The 13988-nt window shown below is 33.1% G+C and overlaps 2 protein-coding genes across 2 annotated transcripts; both read left to right on the plus strand.

The window, feature by feature from the left end:
• Nucleotides 1-773: 773 nt before the first annotated feature.
• Nucleotides 774-3622, plus strand: LOC144843079 (medium-chain acyl-CoA ligase ACSF2, mitochondrial-like). The gene is made up of 12 exons (XM_078699763.1): nt 774-813; nt 1081-1229; nt 1333-1424; nt 1518-1591; nt 1682-1783; nt 1874-2022; nt 2118-2172; nt 2255-2341; nt 2455-2507; nt 2647-2704; nt 2852-2920; nt 3260-3622. The coding sequence occupies exons 2-12, from the start codon at nt 1108-1110 to the stop codon at nt 3329-3331; spliced, it is 933 nt and encodes a 310-aa protein (XP_078555889.1). The 5' UTR covers nt 774-813; nt 1081-1107; the 3' UTR covers nt 3332-3622.
• Nucleotides 3623-7349: 3727 nt separating this feature from the next.
• LOC144843053 (medium-chain acyl-CoA ligase ACSF2, mitochondrial-like) lies at nt 7350-13588 on the plus strand. The gene is made up of 18 exons (XM_078699715.1): nt 7350-7659; nt 8268-8399; nt 8506-8559; nt 8741-8853; nt 8988-9035; nt 9178-9286; nt 9502-9594; nt 9945-10093; nt 10235-10326; nt 10445-10518; nt 10705-10806; nt 10919-11067; nt 11744-11798; nt 11942-12028; nt 12109-12161; nt 12327-12384; nt 12778-12846; nt 13133-13588. The coding sequence occupies exons 1-18, from the start codon at nt 7489-7491 to the stop codon at nt 13211-13213; spliced, it is 1689 nt and encodes a 562-aa protein (XP_078555841.1). The 5' UTR covers nt 7350-7488; the 3' UTR covers nt 13214-13588.
• Nucleotides 13589-13988: the final 400 nt, after the last annotated feature.

Here is a 13988-nt window from a genome sequence, read left to right on the forward strand (position 1 = left end):
GGACATAAAAGCCTATATTTAATTCGCAAAATAAATCTCTACTGCAGGTATCGTGCAAAGCGTTGTTCATAACTCGTAGCCCGGACACACTTTACTCAATGGCTTGTGAAATGATTCCAGAGTTAAGTGAAAGTATTCCAGGTGACTTAAATTCAAAACAGTGAGTATTGGACAATTAGAATATCAATTAGGTAATGGATCATTAATTATGGCATGTAGAGGGAAGCTTGATAAAACACTTTTTAAATACTGTAATGTTTTTAGGTTACCTAACTTGAAGAAAGTCATAGCCACCGGTTCAAATTGTAAAAGGTAAGTAATAGGCCTGTATGTAAATATAAAAATAGAACTTAAAAAGTGTTGGTCTAGAAAAAGTATACGTGTCTGGTTTGTAATTTCAAATGTATTATTTTTTCAGTGGAACTTTGAATCTTGATGATATATCTATTTCTGGATGTGAGGAGGAGGTAGCAAAAGTAGCAATGAGAGTGACAATTGATGACGTCAGTTACTTTAGTATGACATCGGTACAAAATATTACATTAAACTTAATACAAATTAATGATTTAAATTTAACTATAGCAGCCATAAGCAACTATTTGCATTTTATTAAATGTATTGGCATGTGATGGAAGTCATGGAAGGTATTTTGAGCGCCAAGAGCGAGTCTTACTCAGTGAGTTTATGGGAGTTCTTTTATTTCAACAGGGAACAACAGGATCACCGAAATTGGTACCGTATACTCATTTCAAAACACTCAATGGCAACCTCTTTGTACCAGATCAATTTGACGATAAACAAGTATGCTAAAACGTATTTGAACTTCATGTTTTCTGAAATGTATGGACACGCCATGTATATACAAAAATATGGCCGTGGTGACCGCCTGTTTCCCCCTTTACGTAAATTTATTCGCGCCAATCGAAAATTCCTGATCTGTGATTGGTTGCATAGTTTGAAAAAATTCGTCGTCGCCCTAGTGGAAAACATTCTTACACATGTAAATGTGACGTGAATGACGATAATGGTAACGTTTATAATTAATAATTAATGATTTTATTTATTTATTCATTTCGTAAGATCAATAAATTAGTATGTAGCAGTAACATGGCAAATACTGTGGCAACGCAGATGAGCCAAGTAGCGCCACTTCTGTTCGGTACAACTGCAGTGTTTCCTTCACCAACCTACACATTCGAGACGTTTGTTCAGGCTGTCGAAGCCGAGAGGTAACAGTATAAGTAATACAAATTCTAGCCTACATACCCATGTTACCATCGGTAGGCCTACCATGCACTGTCGTTGACCGCTGTCATCTAAATTGTTTTTTAGATGCATGTTCTTCTCATTGAAGATTGGTGGTCTGGTTGATCTTGCGTATAATCCTATATGTGATAGATACGACCTGTCTTCATTGAAATCAGGTAAATTAGTATACATTATAGACATTTTAGTAGGTACATATTAAACGTAATATGCTGCGGAGAAATAATCATATTTTAACATTTTTTAATTAGGTTTTGTTTGTGGTTCACCCATCCCGCCGGATGTTATTTTAGAGTTGAACAAAAAGCGTGGAATTCTTACGTTGGTATGTAAACTGTCTGCGCATGCCTATCAACCTTTTGAAGTTTTATTAGTCATAGCGAAACATAACGAAACGTTTATTGTTTTTCTCTAGAATCTTTATGGATCAACAGAAACCCCCAGAGTAAGCTCGATGACAGTCAATGATAGTTCAGAGGTTTGGAATACAACAGGTCGCATCTTACCACATGTTGAGGTAATGACAATCGGATCTTACCGTTAGTCGCAACTTGTGTGCTCCTATTCCGACATCATACACATTTCAAATCCAACTTTTTCTTTTCAGCTTAAAATAGTTGATGAAGATGGATGCCCCGTAGACATCGAAGAAAGAGGAGAGGTATGGGTACGAAGTCCGTTTGCGTTCAGAGGTTACTATGGTGATATTGAGAAAACAAAACAGATGATCACTGAAAATGGATGGATTAAAATGGGGTACTATCACAACTTTTCTTATTATCTATTATACTTTATATTAAGTACATTATATACCAAGATATAACACATTTCTTTTGTTTTTTTTTGTTTAGAGATGTTGGTAAGCTAAGTGCAGATGGCTACCTGACAATAGTTGGTCGAATTAAGGTACTGATATAAAATGTAGGCCTACTATCCTACAGTTTAACACAATGTTATTCTCGTTACCAAGTTAGAATATTATTTTCAGGACATAATTATCAGAAACGGTTCGAATATCCATCCATCAGAAGTGGAAAGTTTAGTAATAACTCATCCAGCCGTAAATATTGCGCAGGTAAAGTGTATAACTAATCAAATCCAATTTTTACTCGATTTATTTACAAATTAAATTTATTACTGCAAGAAAAAAGTTGTATTTTGATCAAGAAAAGGTGATTTTTATGACAGGTTATACCAATTCGAGATTACAGGATCGGTGAAGATGTTTGTATATGTGTTACGTAAGTTTGTTTTCATTTCTTCCTAAACTAAAAATATGTCTGCAACATACTCAGAATACAAAATGAAACACTAACATAAATTAAATTATAATCTATAAGTATTTCTTATTTTAACCAAATTTGATTTATTATTTTTCAGATTAAATGAAGGTTTCAATGTCACCGAAAAAGAACTGAAAACTTTCTTTGAAGGAAAGGTATCAACTTTAAGTTATATCAAAATAATAAACACACAACAAATAAGACTCATTTGTTGGTGCTTGTAAAAGAAACGATTTCAGTTCCGAAATTTCCTTTTTTTATTTATGTTCGACAATCTTATTTTTTGAATCTTTCTATTTCAGATGTCAGATTTAATTCAGCTATCTTACTTTTTAATTTTTCACTCCTTCCCATTTAGTGCTTCAGGAAAGGTAATGTCGTATGGTTTGTTTTGTTAATAATGGTTGTAATGTTAACCTTGTTCATCTTGTGTAGTAGATCAATCGAAAATAGATCAATCGATGATAGATTAATCGATATTAGATAAATCGATAATAGATCAGTTGATGGTAGATCAATTGATAATAGATCAATCGATAGTAGATCAATCGATAATAGATCAATCGATAATAGATCAATCGATATATAGATCGCGTCACCACTTTTAGGCATATAATAAATATTAGGTGTCTGCAAAGTAGGAATACATTTTTACTCTCTCCACAATTACAAGTTGATATAAACAAATATGTTATGATTATCATTTACAGGTGGATCGTAAGAAGCTCCAAGAGATGGCTATTGGTCGAATTCAATCACAAGACACTCCTTATGCTGAATAACGTGTTAATATAATATACATTTTATTTGTTGTTCTAAATGACTTCACGGATTTCCACTAACCATATTAACGATTTGAACTCACACTGGACCATGGAAGCCATTAAGTTGACAGAAGATGTTAATATACACCTGCATTATATATTAACTGAAGATGGCATTATATATTAATAACTGAATATGAAATTATATGTTATCTGAAGATGGCATTATATATTAACTGAAGATGACATTGTATATTAAGTGAAGAATACTACTACTACCTGCTATCTGATTTACAGTATATAGACATACAAACACAGTTACAGTTACAAAAAAAAATTGTGGACGATCGTTTAACAACCATTATTCAGTTTTATTGGAAAATCAAATGCATAAAAACACGACAATGACTTTGTGAATAAACATGTCCTTTTCAACCAAAGAAAATATATCAAGATCCCATGCATTTTATTATTTTGAGTGCGTTTGTTTATTCCACTGTAAATAAGTATAATACACCTTGTTGCAAAGGAAGAGTTCATCCATATGGTTATCCATATAGGCGTATTTGCATGTAATTTTTAAAATGTAAACAGTGTTATTTTTCTTCAGGCTAACCTGCTATTTGGTCATAACCCTCAAACGTTCAAGAAAATATTGTCACAGGTATGCTGAGTATCCTGTTACTCTTTCAATTTAATATATTGTGTATTGCTGCTTTCACTACGTTTCCAATTATTATTATCCTATATTGAATTTATGGAGTCTTTGACAGTCGATGATAGTCCAGATGTTTGGAGTACATCAGGTCACCCTTTTCCAAATATTGAAGTAAGGCCACTTTATATTTATCTTTGTTTTTGCCAACCTGTTTGCATGTTAAATTGTTATTTATTCATTTATTTAATATCATGATCAAAGTACTAGGTATATAAAAAACACAAATAAGAAATTTCAAATATAAAAATATCATATACAATTACAAAATGGAAAATGACTAAAAACCAAATGCCGAGTCAAATTAGCACAAAACTACTCGCGAAGAGAAATTGCACAAGATGAACGTCACAAACGGGAATCATTCATCATTGAGAAAAATGTACAATATTTTGTTTCAGCTTCAAATAGTTAATAAAGAAGGCTGTCCCGTAGAAGTGGGAGAAAATGGAGAGGTATGGGTACGAAGTCCGATTGCATTCAGAGGGTACTATGGTGATATTGATAGAACAAAACAAACGATCACAGAACATGGATGGATTAAAATGGGGTACTATCACAACTTTGACATGTACTTAATATATTAAGTATACCAATTCAAATAGTATGTTTTGTGCCTGAAAACCTAATAAGAATAAATGTTCTTAATTTTTTTTCAGAGATGTTGGTAAGCTAAGTGCAGATGGTTACCTGACAATAGTTGGTCGAATTAAGGTACTGGAATCTGGTTAAAGTTACATCGTCCTAAGTTCAACCAATGCTTATCTTGATTCTAGATTGACGACGCTAAATTATTGTTTTTTCAGGACATAATTATCAGATACGGTAACAATATTCTTCCATCAGAAGTTGAAAGTTTAATCAATCATCCGGCCGTAAATATTGCGCAGGTACTGTGTTTTTTCTGCAGATATACATGAATCGTGTTCTCCAAAGCGCGGGATTATTCTCCCGCGCTTTGAAGAAAATTAGATGTTTACAACATTCATTATTAGCAATCATTAATATTTTCATACATGTTTTACGGTAGGCTTATCAAGCACGTTCCCAGAATTGTTTAAAAAAAATACTCCACGCTGATCTAACACAATTCTGGAAGTTGTTTTTCAATAATGGAAGTTCGCATATTGTTTTTCAAATATCACAGGTTTTAGCAATACCAGATCAAAGGGTCGGTGAAGATATATGTGCATGTGTTACGTGAGTATTTTTTTTTATTTCTACCAAAACTGAAACTCGCTTATGCAATTAAAATAAAGACTATTTCATTGTTGATCTAATACCACGCGAGTGTGTATATAAGGTCCACTACATGTTGATCAGTCACTCTCGATGACGTTAAGAGTGCAATAGAACATTTATTTAGTATCATGTGACCCACAATCCTCAAATCAAGTAACACGAGTCTACTAAACTGTTATAAAACCAAATAATTAAATTAACAGAAAACACAATTTCATAATTACAAATTCAAAAAATAACTATTTCAGATTAAATGAAGGTTACAATGTCACCGAAGAAGAACTGACAACTTTTCTTTGAAGGAAAGGTATCAACTTCAAGTAATATCAAAATACAAGAAGTCATTGTTCATTCTTAATTGTTTATGAAAATGGTTTTTTTTTAAATAATTTTCAGATACCACATTTTCTCCAGCCATCGTGCTTTCTCATTTTTGACTCCTTCCCATCCCTAGCTTCGGGAAAGGTACTATGTATAAATTATTTACTTTGTATTGTATAATGTATAAATTATGGATACTATATATATTTTAGGCTATAAAGGATCAATTATTTTGTATTGATTACGTCATCAGCATTACGATATCAAACCGGTGGTATACAAAGATATGGGATACGTAAACAGAAAACGTGCTTACACAATACAACTGTTACGTATTACATCCTTGCTATATGTATGTACATTTATATCGTGACAACTTATTTTGTTTACAGGTGGATCGTAAGAAGTTGCAAGAGATGGCTATTGGTCGAATTAAATTCCCGAAATTCCTTATGAGGAATAAAGTGAAGAGTCTCACGTTATTAAATCAAATATCATTTTGAATATTGAAATGTATTTAGTATAATAACACACCTAAGTAGATTCTTGTCATTTGATTGGACGATTGTCAAATACATCATGTACTTGAAATTCGTATTCCAGGGTTTAAAAAATCACGATGAAAATAGTCACATGCAAAAAATACAAGATACAAAACAATATTAATGTGTAAAAACACTAAAATGTTAAAACATGCAGGTACAATTACACTATGATCGAGTCACTTGACAGTCTTCTTAAGCTCTGTCTACACTATCAAAAAAATGTGATGTGCCCATATATCACTACTACCATATATGGGCATATCATTACCATATTTGGGCACATCACACTTGTTTTGTCAAACTACTTTGATAGTGTAGACAAAGATTTAAAATGAAGGGATCCCACGTCATTAAATCAATTTCTTCTTGTGATATTACATATCATTTTGAATATTGAAATGTATTTAGTATAATAACACACCTACGTAGATTCTTGTCATTTGATTGGACGATTTTGAATCACATGATATTCAATAAACTGCGATATTGCACGCTCGACGTTATATACAATGATTCAGCTTTTTTGTACAAAAAGAAAAATCAGGCCACTGCGAAAATCCAATAGCGCCGCCAATGTTGTGCTTGGTTTTGGCATAATATACAATACCAATTTAAAATGGCAGTCGATCAGAAACTGACATTTTTGGGGAGCGATATTTACGAATGTAGATTAAAAAGCACTTAAATTAGCTTTAAATCGTTTGTATGATTTTTATTAATCCGTGAAATAAGACGTGTAATCGTGGGGAAAACAGAATTAGCCCAGATCAGTTTATATTCGGGAAATTGTACAACTAATTTCATTCATGAAAATATAACATTTCATCTTTCACCTCATGAAATTATTACACTCATAAACATTCACTATTTGTATAATATTAAACACTTGAACTATCTGCACTCAGTGGAAGAAATATTGTAACAATATATGTAGTATTGTCAGCTCAGAGATTGTCAGCTCACGTCAGTCAAAATGAAAAGAATCTCACAATGCCTAGCATGGAATATAATTAATAATTTAACATTTAAAACTTGGATCCCCCCAAAATTGATAATTGCATATTCTGGTTATCACGTGATCGATTCACGGTTGGTTGCACGCTTCTTTTTTTACACGTCCGGCGGAGGCGAAATATGTTCGCCAATTTGGTGAATAAGACACTATTTTTTCACCATTTGTTTTCACAATTGCCGTTTTCCTCACAAAAAAAAAGCCGACCTTCATTTTCGTCAGTTTAGGGTCGGTCGGCCTAATTATTTTGGTAATCCGGAAGTATATGTTATAAACGATCGTATACTTTTAGTTTAGCGCTTGCTTGTATCACTCACTGTAAAAATAGATACATTGAAGAATGGCCCTGTCGCGAAATAAGAGCTACGTCCATACTCCAAATATGAAGCCCTTTATTGGGCTGACGATGCACGAAATGTTGGAAGAGAGGGTGAAGAAAAATCCGGACAGAGAAATGCTTGTTTTTGTCAGCGATAATGAACGAGTTACGTTTGCTGAATTCAAGAAAAGAGTGAGTATGAAAATGTTAACACAGTAATTGCCTACACGAATGCCTCTGTTAAAGTACGGCGTCATACAGTATAATACATGTTTTTCTTGAAGATATATTGCCCCCTAGAAACATGAAAAATGAAGATTAATAAAATCAGACATTGAATCGGCCATTATGTAGTTTTTAATCACTTCCGTACTACCCATTGGCTTGAAGCCAATTTTTGCTTTTAAAAACAGAATGTATACCCTGGGAAGAAAATAGTCAAATTGGCTTCCAGTCAATAGATTTTTAGTTGAATTAACCATTTATTTTGTCATTTTTTTTTTATGAAAACATTATCTGTTTTGATTTTTTTTCTACGGAAGTGATTAACTTAACTTAAAACTACAAAATAAACTAGTACAAATCTAAATTAGGCCTAATTAATCTTTATTTTGTAATTTTTTGTTTGTCAAAATAAATATCATATTCAACAATAAAAAAAGACAACGCGAGGAACCAGCGCTCTTCGGCTTTTAATGTATTGGATTTGGACACTATACTATACTATATTTTGTTTTAAGACGTCTGTCTTATTTGGTGGAAAGAAAGGGACATATTTTCTTTCTTTCTTTTTTTTTCAGGTAATAGACTTAGCAGCCGGGTTCTTACTCAAACTTGGTCTTCGTCGTGGTGATCGTATAGCTGTTATAGGTGCTAACCACGTAGAATGGCCCCTTATAACGGGTGCAGCGAGAGCAATAGGTGTCGGTGTGGTAGGTGCTATGTATATCAAACTAAAGTTAAGCTTTACTGTTCAGTGTGAAAGAATTCTACCTATTTTGAAACGTTTTACTCGTAACAATGCTAACGTTTTTTCAGGCTAACCTGCTTCTTGGTCATACTCCTAAAAACTTTACCAACATAATATCACGGGTATGTTATATATCCTATTCTATTATTATATTGAATTAATGAACGTCTTATTAGAATTAAGAGGCATTCAAAGACTATCGCACCCTATGTTTCTTAGGCTGAGTACTGCTTTGATGTTGGTCAACCCCCACCATTCTCCGTAAACTGCCCAGGAATAATTTTTCCAACACATTATTCACAGGTATCTTGCAAAGCGCTGTTCATAACTCGTAGCCCGGACACACTTTACCCAATGTTTTGTGAAATGATTCCAGAGTTAAGTGAAAGTATTCCAGGTGACCTAAATTCAAAACAGTGAGTAGTGGAAAATTTGAATACTTTGTTTAGATGCATTCATGCATACGTTGGCTACACCTAACATGGCTAATGCTTCCTCGTTCCTCTCATTCATTCATGACCTAACAATTTACTGTTTATTATAATTGTAGGTTCCCTGATTTAAAGAAGGTCGTAGCCGCTGGTTTAAACTGTAAAAGGTAATAACATATAATTGTACAACACAACGACTTAATACTGTTGTGTTTGCCAGGAACACCAGGAAAAACCAGATGATTTTTGGTTTGTTTTTTTTTTCTTGTTTTTTTTTTTGGAATACTGTTTTTAAATCTTTCTTTTTAGTGGAACGTTGAATTTCGATGACATATCTATTTCTGGATGTGAGAAAGAAGTAGCAGACGCGTCCAAGAAAGTGACAATTGATGACATTAGCCATTTTAATATGACATCGGTAACAAATATTACATTAATTCCTCAGTAGGCCTATAAGTTACCGGATAAGTAGGATTACTATAATGTTGTGTAATGTTCAGCTGTTGTTGTATTAGTGTTTATAGACCTAGATGTTATGTATCTTAACATAGTGGTACTTTTTATTTCATGGTAACATAATAGGCTGTCATGCTATCCAGGCCAGTATAATATGTTTTTAATCTTATTCCGCAGGGATCAACTGGAACCCCGAAATTGGTACCTTATACTCACTTTACAATACTGAATTCTTACACCTTTCTACCAAATCAATTTGACGAAGAACAAGTGAGCAATAATTAAAACTTGGTTCCCACTAGGCCTACAACGTAACGAAAGACATAAGCGTAATATTTTTTGTAACTGTCTCTTGTATTTCTCTTACGTCCTAGTGAGAAAGAAGCTTTAGCTTTATACTTATACCGTAACTATAATGTGGATGCATTTATATGACGAATTACATTCTCCTAAATACTCGGATGACGATGATAACGCAGCGCAATGACGTACGCGCAACGCAAGTGACTTGACCAACCACAAGACAATTCGTAAGATCCATCGCGTTGTGATTGGTCAAATTGATAACGTAATTAATTATTATTATTTATTTAATATTAATAATATCTGTTGCACTAAAGATCAATAAATTAGCATGCATTGGTAACATGGCATACGTTGTAGGATGGCTAATGAGTCAAGTACAGCCACTTCTATTCGGTACAACTTCTGTGTTTCCTTCACCAACCTACACATTTGAAAAATTTATCCAGGCTGTCGAAGCAGAGAGGTAAATAGTTCACAATTTCACCTATTTGCAGAATTCAACGATTTTGAAATTTGAAATTCCGACAGTAATATAATCATACGAAAATGATGAAGTTAAAGTGACGTATTTGGTGACACATTTATACTGGAATTTCTTTTTTAGATGTACCTTTGTCTATGTTATGATTGACGGTGTAGTTAATCTTTTGTATAATCCTATTTGTGACAAGTACGACCTGTCTTCGTTGAAATCAGGTAACGTAATAAAACGGTAGGCCTATAGTTAGGCCTGTACAATTATTATCGATAAGAGAGAATTTCATAGTAATTTCGAAGTATCTGAAACGAAACACTGTTTTCTTTTTAATACAAGGTATGACTGGAGGCTCGCCCATTCCATCAGTCTTTTTTTTCGAATTGAACAAAAAGCTTGGGATTCGTTTGTTGGTAAGCAAGGAAATTGTTGATTGTTTGATTATTTTTAATATTTCGGCACATATGGCGTTTCATATGTACAATATCAAAACGTCTATAGTCCTCCATATCAGGGAATACTTACAACATAAAAGAGATAAAAACTTACTAAAGATTTGACATTTTGATAGTTTCTGATTTTGTTTTCTTTTGTACCAGAATGATTACGGGTCTACAGAAGCCCTCTGTATCAGCTCTTTGACAGTCGATGACAGTCCAGATGTTTGGAGTACATCTGGCCGTCCTTTACCAAATATTGAAGTAAGTTCAACTTTGTAATCGTTTTTACTTGTTTCACCCCATTCATTTTATAGTTCTGTAATGTTACTAATGTACACATACACAAACAATTATTTCAAAACCCTTTTTAAAGATTCAAATAGTTGATAAAGAAGGACGTCCCGTAGAAGTCGGAGAAAAGGGAGAGGTATGGGTACGAAGTCCGACTGCGTTCAGAGGTTACTATGGTGATATTGAGAAAACAAAACAGACGATCACTGAAAACGGATGGATTAAAATGGGGTACTATCACAACAATGATATTATTTAAAATTGGTGAATAACTTGCCAATTCAAGTAACATTTAGGGCCTAACCACATTTGTTTAAGTGGAAGTTAAAGATGTATTGTCCCTTTGACTAATTCCAAAAAAATAAAAAATAACAGATTTCGAAAAATGGTGGGTCATTTTGAAGTATCATAATAGTTATTAACTATCACCAAAAATTTGTCGAAAAAAAATCATTTAACTGAAATACAGACGTTTTTTTGTTAAAAAAATAACTCTGATTTCCAGTCAAAGTTTTCGATCAAAACATACCCCATAATGAAACGCGCTTGTTTGGCTACTCTGTATGCATAATCATAAAACTTCCTCACGATCTGTGTGAAAATACCTTCTCAACCATGACGAGTTGTAAACAATCCTAATTAGCATATGCATAATGCGTACTCGTGGTTTGAAATCTTTGTTTACTTTCGCTCGCGACAATTTTCCAGACGAAATGTAATCAAATTAATTTACCTGTTAATTACGTAAACTTGTTGCTTTTGGCTCGAATTTTCGACTTAAAGTGAATAACTTTAATATTACTTTGATATGGCCAATTTAAATTTAGAATATTTTGACCTTCATTTTTTTGTGCTTCAAGGGACAATACATCTTTAAGGTATTAATGTACCACCATTTATTTTCCAGAGATGTGGGTAAGGTAAATGCGGATGGCTACCTGACAATTGTTGGTCGAATTAAGGTAATTGAATTATACATATTTAACATTACAGTAATTTCAAACACTGTCGAATACCACAAACCTCCAGAAGCCCGGCAGCACTCTTTCTAACTTCTGAGTCCAGTCGTGTTTATTTAACACAATTGAAATAACTATATTTTCAGAACATAATTATCAGAAGAGGTGTAAATGTCCATCCATCAGAAGTGGAAAGTATAGTAACAACTCATCCAGCCGTAAACATTGCGCAGGTAATTGTATTAAATATTGTGGAAAACATTTCAAAGACAGAAGTTAACACTTGATATCATATTTCTTCTAATCTCTCCAGGTTTTAGGAATCCCGGATTACAGGATCGGTGAAGATGTGTGTGTATGTGTTACGTAAGTATCATTTTCTTTCAGGCAACCTAAAATTCGTGTATACAATCCAAAGATTGTTGCTTTTTTTAATTCAACAAAACATATATTTTCAAAATAAAATGAATAAAACGGTACTGTTGTGTAATAAATTCTTTCATTAAAAGGAATAAAGATTTGTAATTTCAGATTAAATGAAGGTTACGATGTCACTGAAGAAGAACTGAAAACTTTCTTTGTAGGAAAGGTATTAGACAACAAATGTTATTATAAACATAAACAGAAAGAAAATGCATGCTTGTGATTGAATATTTATAAATATTAGTAGCAAGCTAATGTTTAAAAGAACATCTCTTATTTGTGGCTCTCACCAAGCAGGCTGATATTTTCTATATGAGATTAATTGCCAATTAGCACAAAATAAGGTCGACTGGCAGTCAACGAGAATGTTCTTCTTTGGAAGGGGTGGCTTTGGGTGGGAGAAGTAACAAATGGTAGCATGTATTATCATCATCCGGGCTATTAACTTAAATAATTATTAATTACTAGATGAGTTGCGATAGTCAGTTCTACTCTATGTAATGACAGTTGCAGAATCACTAATTGATTTGTTGAAACTGCAATTTCACTCTTTTTTCAGATGTCGGATGACATCCAGCCGTCTTACTTTCTCATTTTTGACTCGTTTCAATCTGGTGCTTCGGGAAAGGTACTGCCATTTTTTTTCATTGCTATAAAAATATTACGGCAATAACCTGTCAAATCATGAAACATAATTATTGCAGTACAAAAGTGCATTTACTGCAGTAACTGTAGTAGAAGCAGTCGTTATAATCTTTAAAGTGTAGAACGTATGTCAAAGACTAACTCCTCGTAATACTCCTTTCCACATACAAAACGTATGAATACTTTTTTTAATGCATCGAGAAAGTCTCTAGATGATGGCTCGATGGTTATTCAAATCATGTACGCAATTTCGTAATTATCGTTTACAGGTGGATCGTACGAAGCTGCAAGAGATGGCTATTGATAGAATTGAAATACCGGAAACTCCTTATGCTGAATTGTACAACTAATTTCATTCATGAAAATATAATCGTTCATCTTTCACCTCGCGCAATTATTCGTACTATTACACTCATAAACATTCACTATTTGTATAATATTTAACACTTGAACTATCTGCACTCAGTGGAGGAAATATTGTAACAATATGTAGTATTGTCAGAGATTGTCAGCTCACGTCAGTCAAAATGAAAAGAATCTCACAATGCCTAGCATGGAATATAATTAATAATTTAACATTTAGGAGCTGCTTGCGTGTTTATATGATTACTATCACGTGTTGATGTCTTGATATTTTAATTGGCATACATGATTTCATCAATTTACTTCTGTATTATGATTTCATCAATTTAATTAAAATGAAAGAAATGTTATTATATTTGTTGCCGTAATGACGATAACAAGACCTATTTGTTGTGACTGAGTTTTTTGTAAATCAACTTTTGATTCTATTTGACTCTATATCCCACAGTCATTCTTTTTTGCTTCTCGCTTGTTTCTCATTTGGACTTATTTCAATCAGTAGCAAGCTTCACATCATGTTGGTATATTCTAACGTTCATTTTACGATCGTAAACATTAACTTCTTATTTTTATTACCCGATCCCAAGTACTTTATCTCCACATACTATTTCCCGAAGTATCATAAGAATATATTTGGTAATACAGCATTTTTATCACATGTGGTGTAAGGTTAGGTTAAGGGTGAGGTTACTACTAGATACATGTTTAACACATATGATGGTGTATTACCAAATATTCCTATGATACTTCGGAAATAGATAC

Source organism: Antedon bifida, chromosome 5 (assembly GCF_963402885.1).
Source record: "Antedon bifida chromosome 5, ecAntBifi1.1, whole genome shotgun sequence".
Lineage (NCBI taxonomy): Eukaryota > Metazoa > Echinodermata > Crinoidea > Comatulida > Antedonidae > Antedon > Antedon bifida.

Bases quoted from the DNA above. Each gene is read 5' to 3' on its own strand.
- LOC144843053 (XM_078699715.1), top strand. From the start codon at position 7,489: ATGGCCCTGTCGCGAAATAAGAGCTACGTCCATACTCCAAATATGAAG. The intron at 7,660-8,267 runs GTGAGTATGAAA...TTTTTTTTTCAG, and splicing joins TTGCTGAATTCAAGAAAAGA to GTAATAGACTTAGCAGCCGG. The intron at 10,327-10,444 runs GTAACGTAATAA...TTTTAATACAAG, and splicing joins CCTGTCTTCGTTGAAATCAG to GTATGACTGGAGGCTCGCCC.
- LOC144843079 (XM_078699763.1), top strand. From the start codon at position 1,108: ATGGCAAATACTGTGGCAACGCAGATGAGCCAAGTAGCGCCACTTCTG. The intron at 1,592-1,681 runs GTATGTAAACTG...GTTTTTCTCTAG, and splicing joins AGCGTGGAATTCTTACGTTG to AATCTTTATGGATCAACAGA. The intron at 2,173-2,254 runs GTACTGATATAA...TATTATTTTCAG, and splicing joins CAATAGTTGGTCGAATTAAG to GACATAATTATCAGAAACGG.